Source organism: Zootoca vivipara, chromosome 2, assembly GCF_963506605.1.
Source record: "Zootoca vivipara chromosome 2, rZooViv1.1, whole genome shotgun sequence".
Lineage (NCBI taxonomy): Eukaryota > Metazoa > Chordata > Lepidosauria > Squamata > Lacertidae > Zootoca > Zootoca vivipara.
The window spans coordinates 111,154,970-111,175,429 of record NC_083277.1 but is presented as its reverse complement, the minus strand read 5'-3'; the positions used below and the strand labels follow the sequence as shown (position 1 = coordinate 111,175,429).

The following is a 20,460-nucleotide window of genomic DNA, read 5'->3' as shown; positions in this document are numbered from 1 at the left end:
GCAAGCGCAGAACGCGCGCGCAGGGCGAAAAGACTTCCGGGGTTGTCAACTTCGGAAGTCGAATCATTCGGATGTCGAGGTACCACTGTACTACTAAATACATAGTACAGTCGTACCTTGGATCTTGAACACCTTGGCTACCACACAAATCGGCTCCCGAACCATCAAAACCCGGAAGTGATCATTCCGGTTTGCGAACGTTCTTTGGAACACAAATGTCTGATGGGGCTTCCGCGGCTTCTGATTGGTTGCAGGAGCTGCCTGCAGCCAATCAGAAGCCGCACTTTGGTTTCCGAAGGTTTTGGAAGTTGAACGGACTTCCGGAACGGATTCCGTTCGACTTCCAAGATACAACTGGACAAAGTATTCTACAGCAGGCACCATCACAGTCAATTCTGAATATTTTGGAAGAAGTTGAATGCAGCACACTCGGTCACTTTCTTCCAGAAACCAGGATGGGGGAGAAAAAAGTGCTTTCAAAAGATGACTAAAGGCAATACTGGCCAGTCATCTCTCTAATGGGAAAGGAGTTCTGTAATTGCTGTGGTGGCTTTGTTCTGGGAGCCTATAACAGACATCACCAGCAGGGTCTCCCCACTCATTTATAACCCAGATCGTATGTACTGGGAGAGGCTGTCTGCCACGTATTTGGGTCCTAGGCTGTTTGCATCTTTAGACAACTAATGTCAAAACTTTAAATCAGTCCCAGGAACCAGGGCCGCTCCTGAAAGATTCCACTTTGGGACATCATACAGCAGGCATGGCAAACCTCTGACCCTACCAGGACTCTTAATTTGCGCCCACGAAGTTGTGATCCCCCATCCAGGCACACACCTGTCACTCACCAGATGAAGCTGCAGCTGCAAAGAACAACTGAGAGCCTTAGAGTGTGTTCCTGATCGTGCCTTCACAAGTGTGGCTGGCATAAGCCACCGTTATATGTGGGGCAAGCTGTGCTGCTGGGGTTGGATCCACACAGGAACCCACTAGCATCCATTGCCAAATTTAAAGGCTGCTGAGTGCAAGACATGCTCGCAAAGGGAACAGTTGGGAGCGCAGGCTCCTGGTTGCCCCTTTACTGGTGCTGCTTGCGTTTAGCGGCACCAAATACGAGACGTGCTGTTTGGACAAGGGGTTGGGTCCACCTGATGTCGTGTGAGGTCATGTGATTGGCAGCCCTGCCGTCAAATGTGGTTCATGAAAGGTTGGCCACAATTGCATCCAGCCCACCAACCAAAACGGGGTTCCCCGCCCCTGCCATAAAGTAACCGAGCTGCAGCATTCGACACTAGTTTCTGCTCCTGGGTTGCTTACAACACAGTGCAGTAATCCAATCCTGAGATCATCAGAGCGTGGATTATAGTGGCCATGCTATCTTGGCCTAAGAACAGCTGTAGGGGTGAGGCACCTGTTTGTGCAGAGATTCTTTATATTGCAGCGATAAGCTTTTTCCCCGCATTTGTGTGTTTAAAACAGGCAAGTGGGAGGGAGGGAGGGAGGAATCCAGTATGTATACACACCCAGGGCTTTTTTTCCAGCCAGAACTTGCAGGAACTCAGTTCCGGCCCCTGTCAGGTGGATGCCATTGCCATTCTAACAGAACAAGAGAGAAGTTCATTGCGAGCTTTGGAATCCCTTTTCTAGAAAAATAACGCTGTATACACCATAAGTTTATACATGGGACCCAGGTGGCGCTGTTGTTAAACCACTGAGCCTAGGGCTTGCTGATCAGAAGGTCGGCGGTTCGAATCCCTGTGACGGGGTGAGCTCCCGTTGCTTGGTCCCAGCTCCTGCCAACCTAGCAGTTCGAAAGCACGTCAAAGTGCAAGTAGATAAATAGGAACCGCTACAGCGGGAAGGTAAACGGCATTTCCGTGTGCTGCTCTGGTTTGCCAGAAGCGGCTTTGTCATGCTGGCCACATGACCTGGAAGCTATACGCCGGCTCCCTCGGCCAATAATGCGAGATGAGTGCGCAACCCCAGAGTCGGTCACGACTGGACCTAATGGTCAGGGGTCCCTTTACCTTTACCTTTTACACCATAAGTTTAAGGCACATTTAAGCACCCCCTTCTGAAACAAGCTGAGGATCTGCACAAAGCTACCATTTCAGCAACCTTAACAAACTGCAATTCCCAGGACTGTGTGTGTGTGTGTGTTTGTGTGCTTTAAATTATGGTGTGTACACAGCCCAGGCCTAGACCCCAAGTAACGTGTTCAAAGGCAATGTTTGCACGCGTGAGAAATAAAACTACCCTAGTTCCTAATCCCACTGCCAAAATGGTCTGGCCTGTTTGGACCTTTGTGAAACCATCTTCCTCTGCCCTCTGGCTTTAGGAGATATAAAGTATGGTTCTACTGAACCATTTTAAGTTGGTGTAGGACTTTGGTTCCCAACGAATGTTTAACAAGGATCATCTTTGTACTGAGTAAGGACTGGAGGGGGCAGCAAGATCACCTCGGCCCACTGACTCATTTCCATGCAAGTGGAGGCCTGGCCAAAGGGCTGTTTAACCCTCTCTTGCCAAGCAACAGAGGCGGTTTCACATTTCCCTGCTTACACACCTTAGCAGCAAACTCCTGTGTGTGTGTGTGTGCCACGAGGAGGCAAATTAGAGAGAGTCACCGAAAAACACAATAAGAGAAGCGAGGGGGATGGGGTGGGGAGCAAGGCCTATGCTAAGAGATTGTCACAAGCTGTTTGGACGCAGAGGAATGGTGAGAGGCACCAGCTGGGGAACCCCCAAGGGAAGAAGGCTCAGAGCCTGGGAATTGGTGGTGGGACAACAATGAGTTGTCAGAAGGACAAGACTGGGAGGAGGAGGTGTGGGCAACTGAAGAGGTAACAGGGCTCTGTGGCCGAGAGAAGTCCAGAATCAGAGGCAGAAGCTGAAGCAGGAGGGGAGGGAAGCCAAGAGGCAAAGATGAGACAGGCTAGTGAAGAGCCATGGGGTCTCCAGCTTTTGCTGCAATGAGCTCCTCTCCCCGCTGGTCTCCCAGAACTAGGAGAGGCATGAAGAGGGCAGAGGAGAAGTTCGCTTCATGCAGGCACAGTCTCAGATTGCTTGGGGGGAAACTCTGGAGAGGAGGGGACTGTGGGGAGGTGCGGACCTTCAGTCTCCCCAGCTGCTTCATGGGGGCAAGACCTACCAGAGATGAGTCACTGTGCACATTAGTCCCAACACACCCGTGCAGATCCAACTTGGCCTTGCTTAACTTGGTGGACCTGATAGGTTCGGGAAGAAACGTCTCCCACCCCAATTCCCCTAATGGTGTTTTGTCACAGGAGAACAGTGGCCAGCAGAGCCATGTGACAGTGGAGTCCCCATCGGATCATGCTGCCTACTCGTACCAGTACAACAAGTAACAACAGGTAAGGGGGAAGTGGGGAGGCATTGTGTAGGGAGTGGAAGGACAGCTCCATCTCTCCCAGAGGGCAAAAGCAACATCCGTCTAAGGCTTGGTTATCAGCCAGTTCCAGGAGGGCTGGGGATGGTGCCAGAGGCTGGACCACTTCAACTTTACCCTGGGGCCACAAGCGCAGTAGGCCTACTCAGGATAACACCCGCCCTCGTAATTACCTCCATTTTCCATCCTTCTAGCACCATTGAGCAGCTCAGCTCTGAGCAATCACTTCGAGGGAGACAACTTTTATTTTTGTTTAATTTGTGCTGCGTTTAGAAGATGGAACCATTTTTTTTCCTGCAAAGAAAAAAGGTTGTTTTTGTTTTTGTTTGTTTTTTTAAAAAAAGGATATAACCGCAATAGACTTTTGACACCGAGGAACCAAAGGAGGTTAGTGTGGGGGTGGAAAGGATATGGCCCCCCGACCCTTAGATGTACAGATGGACTAAGGACTATTTTAATACAAGGAAAACATTTTTTGTGTGTGCGTGTGCGTGTGTTTGCGCGTTAATTTTCTTGTTAACAGCAAAGTCAAACGCTTTGGATGCCACAAAATTCCCCAGAGAAGAACAATTGCTATTGTTATTTTTTTCCTCGCTCTCTTTTTTGGAAAGATGGCTCTCCAACTCTGGGAGGAATTTTTTTGCTCCTTTGAATTTGTTTTGTTTTATTTTCTTTGGTCATTTAAAAGATTTTTTAAAGGACAAATATGCAAAAGTGTTTGAATATTTTTTTTGTTGTTTTATAAGAAAAAAAAATGCTCTGAGAAAGCCCCACCTCGCAGCTGTTAGGAAAAAAAAAATCAATGCAGACTTCTTTTCTTCTTCCTTGGGGGTGGGAGTGGGGAGGGGTGGGAATTTTGCTTTGAAAGGATTATTTTATTATTTCAAGAGGGAATTTTTTTTTCTAAAAAAGACAAATTTACAAAAAAACAAAAAAGGAAACCTACAAAAAAAAACCTACAAAAAAATGAAAACTACAAAAAAAATATGAACTTTTGACGGCAGCAAGAGGGGCTTGCATAATAACTTGTCAAGTTGGAGGGAGATGAAGTGGCTGGTGGCTTTTGATGAACGGACTATTTTGCGGGGGGGCAAAAGTTCTGCCCCAGCTGAGAGAGAGAGAGAGAGAAAGAAAGAAGGAAGGAAAGAAACAAAGTTTGCTCCAGACTTCGATTTCTGCCCTCTACCCCGTCCGATGGGACCGGTTCTTACTGGATTGCTTTGGACTCTGTTTTGAGCTTCTGCGCAGACCCTTCTTTGCTTTCACACGGACTTCCCCCCTCGCCCGCCCTGCTCTGGATCAGGGGAACAATAAACTGATTGAGGAACCTGCTGCCCCGTGGTGTGTCGTCGCTTCTGGACTCTTGGACACTGAATGGACGCATTGCCAGCAACAGAGCTTCGCCCTCCTGCCCTCTCCTGCCCCATCTCCCGACCCGACCCTTGGGACACACACACACACAGTGCCTTCTGCTGCCTGCGGTCCGGACTGTGCTGCCGTATGCCCCCCCCCCTCCCCGACTCCTGCATGCCTGTCAAACCCAGGTGCACAGAGTGTCTCTTTTTTCTTGGCAAACCAGTTGGGGGCGCAGAGGCCGATGCTTCCAGCTGGCGGGGATTTGGGGGTGGGGTGGGGAGGTCTGTTCCGGTTGCTTTAAAAACAAAACAAAAAACCCACACACAAAACAGGGAGCGTCTAGCACCTTGCAGGGGGTGGCTGAGTTCCCCACCCCCCCACCTCGAAACGGATATCCTAGTTACTATGCACGTTTCCCTTCCTCACCCCCTCACCCAAACAAGCCCTTGGTTGCTGGCTCCCCAGATTCGCAATAGCAGGAGACTATGTGCAATAATCCGGCCCTTCCTACAGCGCGTTTCCCTGGAGAGCCTCTCGAAGGTACCAAGTGCTTTAGACACCTCTGCATGTTTTCTCTCCGTTTTATCCCTCCCCCCCCCCAAAAAAAATCCCGCTTTCTCCCAACCAGATGGTGCTAAAAGACTTATCCTCTCTTCCACCATAAAATCAGCCCGGCTGGCATGAAGCTGACCCTTTTCACCTTGTTTTTAGACGTTGCTTCCCACCCACCCCCCTCTAGATGTGATCATGAGAAGCCTTTCCCCCTCCTCCTTTCTTGATGCCCAACTCATACCTTTGATGAAATAGCTCTTATGCAGCTGACAATCAGGGAGGACTAATTGCAGAGGCCATACGGGTGTCATGTGAGCCAGGGATTGAGAGCGTGGAAGTGTGTGTGTGTGTGTGTGTGTGTGTGTGTGTGTGTGTGGTACATGTAGGATGGCATTGGGAAGAAGGTATCCCTGCAGAACTGGGCTTTTTTGGTTTGGGTTTTAATTTTGCATTTCTCAGGACATTTGTATTTTCTTTCCTTTTTAAAGGATTTCTACTTTGTCCTGACTGTTAAGTGGGATCAGGTTTTTCCTCCCTAACAGGAGTGTTTGAGGTTTTGGAAAGATAAAGGTTCATTACCCCCCCCCCACCTTGCATAGCTCCTTGCGTGCTTCTTTGTTGTCTGTCCTCAGCCACACACACACACACACACACACACCCCAATTTGCACCCTTAATTGGTGGCAACGCAGGACTGAGGCACCCCCATTTAATACCTCAGATATTGGCAAGGGAGGGGTTCTCGGTGTAAGCAACTGGAATCCCTGCTTGTAACATCAGTCGATTCCCAGAATGCTGTTTTTGTGCCCCTTCCCTGGCCTGGAGCTTAGACTGAATCAAATTAAGCTGACGATTTACCCCAAGGTGCTGAGCTAAACTGAAGTGCCTTCATTTGGCCATAGGGCCCCCCGCTCACCTTCATCGCTGCAAGCTTTTCGGCAGCGGCTAGACTGACTTCTGCAGGGTGAGGCCTAACAGCCGACTGAGTAGAGATTTAGGCCAAAATTAATCAGCAAAAGGTGTTTCTGTTGAACCTTGCCTGTCACAATATTTCACTAAAAGGGCCAAAAGGGCACCAGAGATATATGGGTGCAGAACAACTCCCCCTACGCACATCATCATCCTGTTTTCCAAGTGGCAGTTTCCAGAAAATGAGAGCTGGTTGTCTCTCCCCCCCCCCCCAACTCAGTCTTTACTTCACTTGGGTGCCCGCACACCACAGCATTCAAAAACGTAGTTTCGGTTTAGCACATGACACACCCAACCTGTGCCGTCCACAGCAGTTCCTTAGGATCAGGCTGTAAACAGATTCAGGCTAAATGAATTGGTTTTCTAGTGTGCTCCAAATCTGGACAGCAACCCAAATAATACTTTTGGTCTGCACAAACATTTCCATTCTCGCACCAGATTTCCTGATATCCCAACCGCACTGCCACAAAAAATATAAAAAAATACATTGCACAGCATCAGAAGCCACTTTCCATGTTTTCGGCTGAGTCCGCTTTGCAATCCCTCTTGATCACACCAATCCATTAGGAAGTTTTGTTTGGATAGACATGGCTAGAAGCTTCACAGGAGCACTTCTGCCACTGCCGTTAATTTTAATGCAACTTGCGCAGGATAATTTCCTTGCGGGTTCTGCTTGTCCAACATGATCAGATGTGTTGGTATTTCAGGCATATGGTAGTACGTAACTGCTTAGAGAATCCCAGGTTTTGAAAGAAGAGAAAAAAGGAGCATGGAGATTTGTGAAAACAGTATATTGAGCCTTCTCTTAGATTTACGTCTGATTTATTGCATACCAAGAACTAATTAAGTATGTGAGCATGAAATTATGTTCCCCTCCTATATTGGTTATTTTAATCACCGTTTTATATAAGGCTTCTGATAACAAAGTTTGAATGGATAAACTCAGATAAATTAGCAAAGCTTGAAATACACTAGATATAGACATTCGATGCTGGTGGCCAAGGATGTGATTTATTCAACCCATGTAGGTAAGATGGCCATGGAAAAGCCTTGGTCTTCTTCAAAAGCATGTCCTTAGAACTAAATTGTAACAATGGTTCAGTGCAAACATGGTTCACATTAAACATGGTTCACATTAACCATGGCTTGCCGCCGCCTCTGATTAGTATTTCAGAATATACTGAAACCATGGTCAGCTTCTGTTAACCTGCCCCTGGAGGGCATGTATATAATAAAACACCAGCAAGATCTGCTTGCCATCTTGCAGGCCGAAGGATGGAGAAACTGTCTTAACCATGGCTTGGTCAGTGCAGAAGGAACATTTAACCATGGTTTAGGCATTCATATGTAAAGTAACACTTAAACCATGGTTAAGGAAAACAAACCCCACTCAAAACATGATGTCTGTATGGGATTCCCACTATCCCTTTTTTCAGCTTAATTCAGTTTCGATTATGACCCTGCTCTGGTTCCACCTCTGCAGTGCTAGCAAAATATAAAACAAAGAAATAAACTCCGTCCAGCAAAAGTTAGTTGTAGCCAAAGGTTCAATCCTCTAGGTCCCATGAATTCAGTAAGTCAAGATGCATAAGATTCTGTTTAGGGAAATAAGGAACACAGCAAAGTCTGACAGCATTGTGAAGTGCGTAGGGATGCAGTTGCAGATATTAATCTAGATGTACATCTGGATGCAATATTTATCTGGGTCTTACTGGAATGCATATGCACCTGAAACTGCCCATTTGTCATTTGTGACTAGTGTCTAGAACAAGAGCTGGTTTGGAGGCAAGGAATTCTCGGTATCATGGATACAAATACTTCTGTGCTGGTTTCAGAGTGACTGTGCATCACCCTCCATGAAATAATTTCTGCTTTCAAACCTGGGTCTGCAGTCTTTCGCCTTCCTAGTGGGGTTGCTGTGCACGTCACAGATTTAGTGGATTACGAATCTTTTGGGGATTAAATCCCAGTTCAGAAAGGAGTGTATTTTGGAAAGTTGTGGGAATGGTCTTTTCAATGTGTGTGCCTGTGTTTCATGGCTGGCACGCAGCTATATTATTAAATAAGTTTCATTTCCCAAAACTGAGGTTGACGTCCATCTCGGCAGTAGCTACGTTGCAATGTTTTCCTAGGCTAGTTGCATTTTACTTCTGCGTTCCTTCATCTCTCTCGCTGCCCTGAAAGACTTGGCTTTACTATAGGGTCAGCATTTCACAGACCGTATCCGTCTTATGCTAGGGACTCCAATCTATTTGCTGGAAAGTCTCTCTGCATTTGTTCAAGAGGAGCTGCCCTGCGCAGCCAGCAGCACAAAACTAAACAGATGCCATGCAGCAACACACTTGGCAACCCCCTACGAATCTCTTCCATCCAGGTTTGAGTGCAGGATTCTGTGCGTACGAGCCATCCTAACCCACTGCCCCAGTTTTCTGGATTGGGGCAAATTGCTTAGCTGTTACCCAGGCATCCTTCTCATCCTCGGCCTGTTTAAAAAAGTTGTTCTGCAGACTTGTTTCATTTGCTTTCTCCTCCGGTGTGTTTAAGAGCTCCCTCTATTCTAGCCCCCCCACCCCCAGAGCAAGCTTGCTTACTGGTCAGCCGCTCTCTCATTTGGACTAGGAGGTAGCTCTTGGTGGAAATGGGACGAGAGGAGGGAACGCAAAGGAAGGGAAGGGTTTGGGTGCCATTTTGCATCAAGGCAGCCTTTGGGACTGGAGATGTATTTGTGCATGTCGAAACCCGGCAGAGGACAGACAGGAGCAGCCTCGACCTAAGCGTTCATGCTGGTGTCCCTACCTCTTCTTTGCCCCATTTTTCTTTTCTGTTTGCCAAAGATATAAACAAGGTCTCCTAGGGCTAACCTGGTGCCACTGCGTTTTTTAAAAGAGAGAACAAAAATGGAGTGCGTTTTCTACCTGAGCAGAGTCTTAAGCCAGATGCAGCTGTCTATTAAGGCCCGGTCCCATGCAGGAAGGAAGCAAGGACTGGTTTAACAACAGCAAATAAACAAGAACGCGAGAGGAAGGGAGTCTGAGGGTGTGGGTAGTGAGGGCAAGGGAGAGATTGTGGCCAGGGCTGGGTGGGTAAGGAGAAAGGATAGGGTGTAAGGGAAGAATTAGGGTATGCGTACGGCTGGATGCTAATGCAGCGTGAGAGAAAGTAAGATTGAAGTGGGGGAAAGGTGGACATGCACAGACATGAGAGATTGTGTGCTGTGGGCCCAGATAGAGACCCTACACTTCACCATTGCAAAGCTTACCCATGGTCTTAAGCCCTGTTCTCACTCCCCCTGCCTTCACTAAAGCACTCCCTAGCTTTTCTTTTCCTGAGCAGCACATGGCATTTGGGGCCATGTATTCCCCTTTGACCCCCATCATCCCAGGTCTGGAAGGAGGGTTGGCAGTTAGGAGAAACATCTGAGAATATCCTCCGCGGGCTGCAGAGGCCATACATCGAATGGCACCATTCATCCCCCCTCTGACCGAACTGGCAGGGAGACTCCTGGCTGCTTTCGTGCAGCACCTTTGCTTTGAACCCGAGCTGCAGCTTTCTCATGGGAGACGATGAGCAAAGCTTTCCGCTCACATCCTCATTGCTCCTTCCTACACTCTGGGAGTCGACCACTGCGCAAAAGCATGATTTGCGAGCATGTGTGCGTAGCATAGGGACCGGAGGCCAAAAAAAAGAGCAAAAACCCTGGGACCTAGGAGCATGGACCTCTGAGCTGCTAGATTTTTCTTTTAATCTTGTGCCTTGATTTCCCCTATCCCATTCTGCCAGTGGGGGGAACCAGTCCCTGCACTTTAAATTTCCAGTCTAGTTAAGGCCTTTCCTGATCTGCTCCTTCTCCACTTTGTGAATGAAAGGACCTTGCAGCCTTGTCCCACTCTATGCCCAACAAAGCCTCTGTGCTCTTCTCTGGCCCAGCTTCCCTCTGCACAAACCAGCCCACCCACCCACCCCCTCTTGTTCTCATCTCCTGCATCATGCTTGCCCCACCCAGCCTTCCCACCATGCTGGAAGAGGAGGAGGAAGCAGCTGGCTGCCTCAGAGACCTAGTAGACTGTAGATGAGCCTCAAAACCTTTGTCTCTCCTAAATGCTGGTATCTTTTTATTATTATTAAAAAAAACCAAGCTCCACCTCCAAAACTCTTTGCCTGCCGATTCCATGCTTGCATCAAAACCCCGTCCTCCTTGGAAGTTATTGGTGCTATTTGGGGGAGCAAATTAAAAGAAACCCGGTTCAGAACGCCCCTTCATTTTTATGCTCACCAGTTCCAGTTTTTTTGTCATTTTTAGCTACACATCTACCTCACATGTACTTGCAGTTCATTTGTACATCCTGAACCGGCAAACTGCACCTTCTCCAGGGGGGGCAAGTTCCCCCACCTCACCCTTAGAAAACCCTCTGGGCTCCTCTGCTTTGTTTCTAGGGGGTGGGTGGAAGAGAAATGTTTCTTTTTTTAACAAAAGAAAAAAGATTAATAACCCCCGTGTTGCTGCTAATTACTGGAGAGTTTTGTTAAGATGTACCACATTTTGCTTTTTAAAAATTTCCTTTGTAAAGTGTGTTGACGCTGCGTTAGTTCGTTTCTTTGAACTTGAGCAGAAATCTTTGATCCACAGGTAGGGCACAGTTTTGTGACCTCAATGTGAGACCCCCAAGCACGCCAAGAATTCGTAAGTGAATACAAGTGATGAATAGCTGCACAGTTTCCACCTAGAAGTGAAGTCCAGGAATGGTATAAACCATTGTTGGTTTTCAAAACAGCCTTTTTTATTTTTAAGAGAGCTCGCTGAAGCAAAACAGTGGATTTATTTGGACCCCCTGGGAACAGTTGAACGGTCAAAAGGTACAGCACAAGGGATCTTGCCTTTAAACCAGCCTGCCGTGAACAGGCTCTCAGACTCCATACTCTGGCTCTAGCTAAATACTGAGTTTGCAGGAATTTGGTTTCCGTAAGAGAAAGGAAATCACTGACCCCCAGGTTATGCAGCTCCACCTTAACCATCGACACATATTTCTGAATGTTAAATCTCGGGGTGTCGAGGTGACTGCAAACCGCCAAACTGAACTAGCAACGATCCCGTTAGCAAAAGATACTTGAGGGAATGAACTTTTTGCCTTGGGCCAGAATCAAAATGAGCAGAGGTCAACGAAATTTGGTGGGTACTTTTGGTAGAGTACTTTTAGAGTACTTTTGGTATTGCTGTGCTGCTAGAATTTCTAGAACTGGCTCATTGTAGAGGATAGGGAGCTGGATGTATTTGTCTATGATACAGGATGGCTGCTCTAAGCTGCCCAAAAGTGATTGCACAGCCAAGACACTTCCGAGCTAATGGCTGTCAAACAGCAGCTGTTGGCTCTTTGGGGAGCCTGTTCTATCCAGAAGGAAGTGATGCTCTTGACAAATACCAATACCTCAGCTCAAAACACACACGTACCCAGCACCATCAAAGTAGGCAGTGGGGTGGAGGCAATACCAAACAGGCTCGCTAATAAAGCAGATAGTATTCCAAACCAATTCTATTCCAGCAGGGCACAAGGTTGTGCTGTGGGCTCCTGCTTCCGTTTTTGCCATGTATTTCCTCTGTCAGAGGCAGTACCCCTAGAGCTGTTGGTGATTGTTTCTGAGTTGGGCAAAAGGAGAAAAGTCAATGTTTTGTCTTCCAGAAATCTCACTTTTTGTCTGTCCGGGAGCTAATACAGTTTATGCTACTAACATTCTGAGTGGCAAAAAAAAGGAGAGGGTCAGTAACAAGTGTTTCCTCGAAATACTTTACTCGCTAGGATCGCACCAGGATAACATTTTATTTTTTAAAGAAAGGGTTTTCTTGATTGCAGAGCACTTGATGTTCTTCAGCTTTGCCTTCCCATCTCTAGGAGGAAGCTCTGGTGGGGATTCAAGCTCTGCTTTGAGCTAACGCAAGGCCCAATCCACCCCATACCTTGGGACAAAATTTATAGCTTGTCGGCACTTTCCTCTGGAGCAATACGCCCTTGGTGGTTCAGATGGTTGCACTAATGCCTTGCCCTGTAGCAAATGGCCTTTAAAGAAGATAGCAATAGGCACCTACTCTTAAGAAATACCCATCTCATGCTGGTTCATGTCTACAGCAGGCTACAGGCTAGTGTGTTTTTTAACACCCAAGTCCGTCATCATAACATTGGAACATAACAGCTAAATTGTCGCTTTAAAAAACACCACCACCACATGCTTGCCATGGATGTAAATGAGTCTCCTGTAAACATGCATTTGGCACTCTGAGCGATGCCTCTGCCCTGTTTCTGACTCGAAGTCATTTCAAAGCTCCCAGGAACTCTCAAAAGGCAACTCTTCTGTGCTTCCATTTGCCACAGACACAGTGAGAGTTCTTGGCCCGCCCGCAACCACAGTCTCAGTTCATTTTACCGGCTAGTTTTATTTATATACTTAGGACTATTTGTACAAGTTTTTTTTAATTGAGAAGTTTCTATAGTTTTGTATCTTCCATGCTACAGCCAGGCCTGTTTCTCTCTCTCAACCCCTGTACACCTTTCCCTCTGTGGAGCTCTGACTGGTCTCATTTTGAACAAATTTTTGTTTTTAAATAAAAGGTGACAAAAAAACGTGGCTTGACTGCTTCTTGGAAAGATAGTTACTTTTAGCTCATCATCATTAAGCATTTTAAAGGAGATGCTGGTCATTCTCTCCCTATTAAAGCAATTTAAGACAAAATATGTCATTACTGTATTATGATTTTCAAACTATGTTCCAGGAAACTCTCGAGGTTCTGTGGAAATTTCTTGGGGACAAGGTTAAGGATGATGGGCCAGTGTTGCTGGCAGATAACTTCACCAGCTCTACTGATCCTTTCACTAGTAGCGGGATTGCTACCAATGAAGAGTACCTAATAAATTCAATCACTTTTCCCTGGGGGCGGCTATTTGCAGTCATCAGATGTATTCTAGATATACTCTGAAATGTATGGGGCATATCGGAGGGCCAGGTCTCCTGTAAACTGGCAATCTGCTCTAGAACACCTTGGCAATGTAGATAGCAAGATTCCCTGAAATGGTTGAGCATTGGAAAGTCAAGAGTTGCAACATAATTGAATTCTATTATGCACAAGAGGTTCATGTTAAAGAGCAGTAAAAAGGCTGCCCCACCCCTTGAAATGTATGCATGCTGCGAAGGCTGTTTCCCCCTAACTTGGAATTGAGGACTAATCCACAATCTAAGAAATGGTTGTGTGAGAAGTTTTGGTTTACCTAGAAGCTGATGTCTGCATCCAACACAATACAGTGGTACCTCTACTTACGAATTAAATGTCTTCCGAACGCACATTTATAAGTAGAAAAAAAATTGTAAGTCGAATCCCATAGGAATGCATTGGGAGAAAAAATTCGTAAGTCGAAGCAACCCTATCTAAAAATTCGTAAGTAGAAAAAATCCTATCTAAACCGCATCCAAGATGGCAACCCAGTTAGATGGGTGGGGTATAAATAATATTTTGATTATAATAACTACCGTATTATTATGGAATAGAAAAATTCCTTCCAGTAGCACCTTAGAGACCGAATAAGTTTGTCACTGGTATGAACTTTCGTGTGCATGCACACTTATCTGAAGAAGTGTGCATGCACACAAAAGCTCATACCAATTACAGTGGTACCTCTACGTACGAATTTAATGCGTTCCGAACGCATATTCGTAAGTCAAAAAAATTTGTAAGTCGAATCCCATAGGAATGCATTGGGAGAAAAAATTCGTAAGTCGAAGCAACCCTATCTAAAAATTCGTAAGTAGAAAACATCCTATCTAAACCGCATCCAAGATGGCGGACGGAGCTCCATTTGTAAGTAGAAACATTCGTAAGTAGAGGTACCACTGTATTCTGTAGCCCAGCCAACTGTTAAAAGGTATTCATCTCAGCTTCTTAAGATTGCAAAAGGGGGGGGGGCGGTCAGGTGTTATTTTAAAGTGGGAGGTGCATACCAGGTCTTACATTGCAAGATCTCCCTTGCAGTTGGTCTCTTACACAACTTCTACTTGGCACTAATGAATAACCGATCTTTCTGCAAGCTACAAACAAAATTGCAATTTACTTTCCATACTGTGGGGGTTACTGAACTTTTTCTGTATGTTCATTTTACCATTTTCTATACACACTAGTGGAGTATCAACTGCCTTACCATGGAGGTAAAGAGAGGCTCAGGCTATGGGACTTTGGGTGCCATTCAAACCCACAGAATTTAAGATTTCTGAAAACTACTCTGCAAGATGTTGCTGGGATAGTTCACTGCATCCAAGCCTCATCAAAATGCCACTGCCCTAAAGCATCAAATTTCAAAAGCCTCCATGAAATGTTGCCTGCTATCATGATGGAAATGTTTCTCTCCACCACGGCTGGAGAGGCCTGGCTGGCCTTTTGGGGTTTTCCACCTCAAATGCCAAATTAAATTAAAAGTAGGTAAGTCTGGGCTGGATTCCAGTTGTAGAGACTGGGCCTTCCTCCACCATGTAGGATCCACACAGCTCTAATTTAAGCTATACGTACACTCAAGGTGGAGATGGCGTCCTCTTTAGAAATCACAGGTCACAGAATTCTAGAGTTGGAAGAGACCCTGATAATCATCTAGTCCATGCAGGAATATGCAGCTGTCCCATATGGGGATTGAACCTGCAACCTTGGCATTGTCAGCATCGTGCTCTAACCAACTGAGCTACCCAGGCACGCAAAACACAGCTGGCCTGTATAAACATAAAAAAACCCAACTTGTAGAACAGGGATACCAATGTCATGAAACATTCAATGACCTCACCTGTACGGATCATGCAATTTGGAAGGGACTGGTCCGCCACTCACCATCCTCCCTAAATTCTGCAGTATCACAATGAAATCATAGACTACAGATGCACCTTCCCAGCTTCTACTTCAACATTAAGCGTGTGTGTTGTTTTAAAAAAATGATGCATCTTCAAGCTTTCTGGCACCCATTGCATATACAGTGGAACCTCGGTTTATGAACACCTCGGTTTATGAATTTTCGGTTTATGAACGCTGCGGACCCATCTGGAACGGATTAATTCATTTTCCATTACTTTCAATGGGAAAGTTTGCTTCAGTTTATGAACAGACTTCCGGAACCAATTACACCCATGCTTCAGTTTATGAACGCTTCAGTTTAAGTACTCCGCGGACCCGTCTGGAACGGATTAATCCACTTTCCATTACTTTCAATGGGAAAGTTTGCTTCAGTTTATGAACGCTTACTCCGCGGACCGTCTGGAACGGATTAATTCACTTTCCATTACTTTCAATGGGAAAGTTCGCTTCAGTTTATGAACAGACTTCCGGAACCAATTGTGTTCATAAACCGAGGTACCACTGTACACAGCCTGGCCCACATTTTAAGAGGGTACTGAGGCAGGTTGCCAAAGAGCAGGAGGGGGAACAAGTTCATGTCTAGAGTGGTTAATGTTCAGCTTGTAGCAGAGCAACGCCCGTCCCCTCCCGCCCCGAGAAAAAGACAACATTCTCAAGCACATTCTTCTCTATCAAACGTGGGTTGTTTTTTTGTTTATTCTTTGAAACTTGACAAGCACTCTAACATCTGTACTTGTGGAAACATCACAAGGAAACAAACAGGAATTCTAGATTTTTTTTCTTCCTTTTAAACCTTATTAAAAATGAGGTTGGTCCTAAAAATATAGAAAGAAATCAATTTAAATTCACAAAAAACTGTACATTATCAAAAATTCACTAAAACAAACACATTTGGTTATTCATAGAAAAAGTGTGATGCCCCTCTTCCTGCTGTTCAGAGCATCTCACAGGATGTTGGGTTGGTTGGTTCCTTTCTGATATCAAATCAAGATGAAGGGGGAAGAAAAAGCCAGTAGTTGGATGATAAGGCCAATTATTCTAGTTGCAATTCTCAAAATCCAGTTGGGGAAAAAATGCATGTAACTTTCAAAAAACAACAAGGTATTTTATACACCGACTCCCCTAATGAAGATCAAGATTAGGACAAACCTGGATTTATTCTTTTAAGGTGTGAGGGTTTGAATCTAAAAATTTTAACATTTCCATAACATAACAAAACAAAAGCCCAACAATTAACACTTCCAAACTCTCTAGAGCTTTCTCATAGCTGAGAAAAAAATCCCAACAGATCAGGAAAAAAACATTACTTTAAAAAAAAACCACCAAAAAAGCTGTTACAGCACAAGTTTAGATAAAATATAAATATTTATGCATAATATAAAGTCAGTTTCAAATAGACTTCAAATCTACCTCTTTATTTTAAAAGCAAAAACAAAACAAAACAAAAATCCCAAAATTTAAAATAAAATAAAGTTTGAGGTTATTTGATAGAAAAAGGCTACGTTTTGTTGAAAACAACTGGGGGTAGGGAGTGAGGTTGGGGTAGAGGAAGCACAGTAAGGGAGGTTTCAGTCTCCAGGCTTACATCACCTGTGGCTGCATTTTACTTACATCAGTGCTCTTGCAACTGGATTGGTCGACGCGGGTAGGGGGAAAACACAAACGCACACACACCCCTCATTCAATTGTAGCACAGGTGGAAATGCGGGAGGAAAGCCATCTCCTGATGGGACCCTGCCAGCCGTTTATCTGCCCCTAAGTGATACCCGTAATTTACAATGGTTTGAGGAGCTAGGCTGGGTATGAAAAGCAGCTAGGGAGTTAAGGTTACAGGAGATGGCCTTCCTACCACTCCGATCCACCTGGGTGGTGGAAGAAAAGTGAAAGAAACAAGTTGCTTCCTCTTTTATCTCTCCTATATGCCTCATATGCACCTGCACCACGGCAAAGAATACTGGACCAGCATCCTGAAACAGACTGGAGAAAAACCAACGTCAGCAACGCCCCTGTTCTAGGACAGAGGCAGCTGGGGTGGACTAGGATATAAGCCTATGACTCCTGAATACAATACGGGTTGGGTGAATCTGTTTCCCAGACAGCAGTCTCCTTAGAAACCATTGCTCAGCAACAGCATGAGGTGGGTGCTCTGGGACCAGGTTATTACTTCGAATACAGATTGCTAGTAGGCATCCGTGCACCACGAGGGGGGTGATTGATGGAGAGTTGCTGAATTGCAAGAAACAAGATGACCAATTATGCTTGTTAACAACTGCCTTGTGGATTGTTTGGGGTATTGTTTTTTTTAAAAAAAGGGCTAGAGACCTAAATATGTATTTTTAAAGATTTTGTTAAAACCGCATTCCCTCTCTTACTCCAACAAGCACAAAGTGAGAGCGGGAAGGATTGAACATGAGATCACCTGACTTCAGCCACAAATATTTGAATCTGCCTAGTGCTTAACACCAGAAACCCAAATACAGAAAGTATCACAACTGCTTATTTGCATCAGGCTCCTTCTCATGCTTTAATATGGCAACAATCCACCAGAATGTCTCCTGCATACGTTGGATAGCAAAGAATCCCACACCTGCACATTCATCTCCATGGAAGCTTGTGCAAGAGCTGTTCTCGGTGGATTGTGCAGGTTGTTAAATCATTTCCCCGAGCTGGAGCAATCCATTGCTTCAATGGAACAGGGTCTGGGGGTGGGACCCTCTACAGACCGCTCTATACCTGCTCGGGCAGCTTCAAAACAAATTCTGGTTTTGGTGGTTCTGGCACTGGAGTTAATGATGGTTCAATGAAACAGGCTACTCTTGCCCACGTGGCAAAAATAACGATGAATGGAACCACGATTATTTCTCCTCTGAAAACAATCAGAATCCAGTTCAAAAAGGGTTTAGAAAAAAGGCTAAAATGTTAAGAATGTTTACATGGGGCGATCTAAGGTAAAATACTATATAGAAAATGTAGACAAAAGCTGAAAGGAAATACCTATGAATTCCAGATCTTTAGATTGAGGGCAGCTGTGGACATTCTGCAAAGGCCAAACTTGGTGGAAGCATGAGCTTCTTCCTTTCATGCTTCCAGCAAGCACTTGCATATGCCCTCCACAGCGGCATGCACCTTGAGGAGACACACAAATGACTACTCTCTATTCACTTGCATGTAATGTCCAAACCTGCCCTTCTAGACTGAATCTCAGTCAAGGTAACCAAAGGAGGCAGCACAATTTAGACCCCATAGGTTAAAAATATGGTCAGGAGACAGGAACCTAACATGGAGGAAGATGAAATGGTGGCAGTTTCCCCTCCCTTCTCATGGGCTTAATCCCACATCTGTCTCAAGGAGGAAATACCTACGATAGATTGGGAACGGTGTTTCAAGGCAGGAAACAACAATCCTACCAAACGTACAGATAGATTGCAGATCAAACTTTGTAGACAGTAGCCATCCCTGAGGAATAACGCTGGGGCAGAGTTGGGGGACGGGACAGGGTGGGGACAACACTCAATAAGGCCAGAATCCCATGACATGATCTTCTGAAGAGCTGGAAGGAAGCATCAAAAAATCCTTCCTCCCAAAATGCAACCCCACTCCTGCAAGCTACTTTACTTTGGTCCCTTGAAGCCTAATGATACAATCCAGCAATGTTACCCACAACTAAGAGGGGAGAAAGAGCTGTATTCTTGCAGCTGAGACTTGGGCACTGCAATGGACTCATGAGCTGCCCCTGCTGAAGTGATCCCTGTGGAATCAGGGGTGGGGAAGAGGCAAGTAGGAAGGTTCATCCAGCTAAACTGTGGTTTGCATGAGGGGGTTGATAACTGGTTGATATTGTCTTCTTGGTACACACTCGTTCTGGATTATTCCCATTTTGTTCAACTCCCTTAGAAACTAAATCTGGAATAAACCAATATTGAGCAAAGGGGGGGTGATGTAGATTAACCAAATATAGGAATGCAAGACCCCATTTTCATATGAAGAGCTCAAGCTATGACCACCCCTCTGGAAGCAGCACATCTTAGTTGAACCAAGAGAATGTGGCTCACAGGGGTGAGACCTTTCAGAAGGGAGTACATCTTGCATTCACATGGGCAAAAGTACCTCGACATCCCAACTCCTCCAGATGAACACCAGCTCTAAGCCATATACCCTTGGTTTCAGAAAGATAATTGGAAACTGGGGGAAGGAACTGTCCACAGCTACAGTGGTTGTGAGAAGAGGCCGGTTGAGACAGAGTTGGAGAGGGCAAAGGGGTGGGGTGGGGTGGGGAGTAGAAGCAGCATGTTTCAGTGTCATCAAGGTTGTCATTCCCAGAGGCAGGAGTGATCTGCTTTATACATTTTCAACGCGACTCTAAAAAAGAAAAACTTAACGTTCACGTTACTGGCCATTAATGCATGGTACTGACACTGCACAGAAAAAAGTGTTCTTACACATTCACTAAGAACTATTGCTATTATTAAATAGCCCCAGCTAAGCTGGGGTTGTGGGTGGTTGTTTCTCCATTTGAAAAAAAGGAAACTTTTTTTTTGGCTTACACAGTTCAGAGAGTTTGTGTTGTTTAGAGCGAAGAAGTGAGGGGTGGGGGGCTTCTGAGGATCCAGGCTGTGAGTAAAGCCGCCCCATTGTTAAATGCCAATCCAAGTCCAATCATTGTGAGAGGGGGAAACATTAATCAGCAGGTAGCAAGATGAGCTCCAGAAGAGACAGTGTGCAGCACATGGTTTTGAAATGGGAGGGCTTCACCTTTGGCTCCTCTCATCTCTCCCCATTCTGCCAGCTTCATGGGTTTGTCTCCTGTTTTCCCTGATAAAACTCCTCCCACCGGCTCTCAAAAAACTGGCGCATGGTCAGCCCTGCCTTGCCCACCTCGGACTCATCCTCATTAAAGGTCCGGCAGTTGTCGAACACCAGGGCAGCATCAGCAGCAAACTCTTCACAACTTGTGTACCTGCGGAGGACAAAGAGAGCAGCCGTCAGCTTCCTGGAAGCAGCTAAGAAGTCCAGCACTCAGGCAGAAACTGCAGGCGCCCTGCAACACCACAATCCTACCCCTCGGTGGTGAGGACAGCCTCAATGTACACTGCTTTAGCCAGCTCTTAGTTACTGTGAATCACCCTCCTCTCAAGCTCTCCCCTCCCCTTCCTTTGTTTCTTTCTCAATGGCTAGAATGCATGGGCAGATTATCATCATGTTATTTCATTCATACAACACCTTTCCTCCAAGTGGTGCACCTTTTCCGTTCTACCTCGACAACAACCCTGTGAGGTAGGGTCTAGTTCTAAGTCACCTAGTGAGCT

General features: G+C 45.7%; 2 protein-coding genes across 8 annotated transcripts in view; one reads left to right on the top strand and one right to left on the bottom strand.

Annotated features, from left to right (window-relative positions):
• The window catches only part of RBMS2 (RNA binding motif single stranded interacting protein 2), a 78,443-nt gene extending 67,699 nt beyond the window's left edge, over nt 1–10,744 (top strand). For both annotated transcript variants that reach the window (XM_035103592.2, XM_060272034.1), the window contains exons 13-14: nt 3,285–3,371; nt 3,601–10,744. In XM_035103592.2, coding sequence (XP_034959483.1) covers nt 3,285–3,365 — 81 coding nt within the window. In that variant the 3' untranslated portion in view covers nt 3,366–3,371; nt 3,601–10,744. The remainder of the gene's footprint in view (nt 1–3,284; nt 3,372–3,600) is intronic.
• A 7-nt stretch (nt 10,745–10,751) lies between these two features.
• Nucleotides 10,752–20,460, bottom strand: part of BAZ2A (bromodomain adjacent to zinc finger domain 2A) — a 66,296-nt gene continuing 56,587 nt past the window's right edge. For all 6 annotated transcript variants that reach the window (XM_035103552.2, XM_060272033.1, XM_035103528.2 and 3 more), the window contains one exon: nt 10,752–20,111. In XM_035103552.2, coding sequence (XP_034959443.2) covers nt 19,943–20,111 — 169 coding nt within the window. In that variant the 3' untranslated portion in view covers nt 10,752–19,942. The remainder of the gene's footprint in view (nt 20,112–20,460) is intronic.